The 999-nt window shown below is 68.1% G+C and overlaps 1 protein-coding gene across 1 annotated transcript in view; it reads left to right on the plus strand.

Annotated features, from left to right (window-relative positions):
* Positions 1 to 999, plus strand: part of RPTOR (regulatory associated protein of MTOR, complex 1) — a 78286-nt gene that overhangs the window by 61926 nt on the left and 15361 nt on the right. Inside the window, exon 13 of the mRNA XM_014528386.1 lies at positions 628 to 791. Within this exon, the coding sequence (XP_014383872.1) occupies positions 628 to 791 (164 nt within the window). The remainder of the gene's footprint in view (positions 1 to 627; positions 792 to 999) is intronic.

Raw genomic sequence — 999 nt, forward strand, 5'->3', positions numbered from 1 at the left:
CCAGAAGCGGCGGAGGTACCACGTCCTCGCCACCCGGACGCCAGCTCTGAGTGGCCTGGTTCCCCTTGCCACCCGCCGAGCAGGACAGAAAGGGCGGGAAGGGCTGCTCTGACCCCTGCCTCGTCCTCCCTTACCCTTTTGGAATGAGATTCCTGGGAGTGACGGGGGCCGGGGCTCAGCGCACGTGCCCCTCAGCATCGTGGTGTTGGGTCCCGGCTCTGAGGCACGTTAGGTAGCGCCTAACATCTGCCTTTTACCGAGTTTGTCTCACTGTCCCGGCCGCCCCTCCCCCGGAGCTCCGCCATCCCTGCCGGGAAGAGGGTTTGTGATCGTAGCGAAGTGAAGGCATTGCCTGTCAGTGCGTCAGGGAGGGGACCGAGGGGTGCACATGCCCCGTGGGAACAGCGTGGGCCACCAGAGGGCAGCCGGGGGTCCTGCCAGCCCAACTCGCAGGGCACCTGGTGCGGCCACAGGGCCTGCTCACGAAACCACACGCGTGGGTCACCTGCTCCTCCCCACCCCACCACGCGCGTGACTTTGGGCAGCTGACTGGCTGCCTGTGTCAGACCCTCACTGCACGCATGGGCTCGGGGTGGCATTCGCACGGCACCCCCAACGCCTGTGGTGAACGCGGTCTCCCCTCCCCCCAGAGAGTGGGAGCCTGACCCCCGTGCGCGACAGCCCCTGCGCCCCCCGGCTACGCTCGGTGAGCTCCTACGGCAACATCCGCGCTGTCACCACCGCCCGGAGCCTGAACAAGTCCTTGCAGAACCTGAGCCTCACGGAGGAATGTGAGAGGCGGGGCCCGGGCGCGGGGTGGGGGGCGCCAAGGAATCAGGTGCCGCCCCTTCTCTGCCACAGACATGTGGCCTGCACCGAGCCGTGGCCCCCAAAGGCATTGTGGGCACGTGGCTCTGAGCCCCTCCCCCGCCTGGGTCCCCCGCAGCCAGGTCTCCTTGGGAGGGCAGCGGCCCCACGGGTGTCAATCATGCCGCTAAG

Source organism: Myotis brandtii, unplaced genomic scaffold (assembly GCF_000412655.1).
Source record: "Myotis brandtii unplaced genomic scaffold, ASM41265v1 scaffold632, whole genome shotgun sequence".
Taxonomy (NCBI): domain Eukaryota; kingdom Metazoa; phylum Chordata; class Mammalia; order Chiroptera; family Vespertilionidae; genus Myotis; species Myotis brandtii.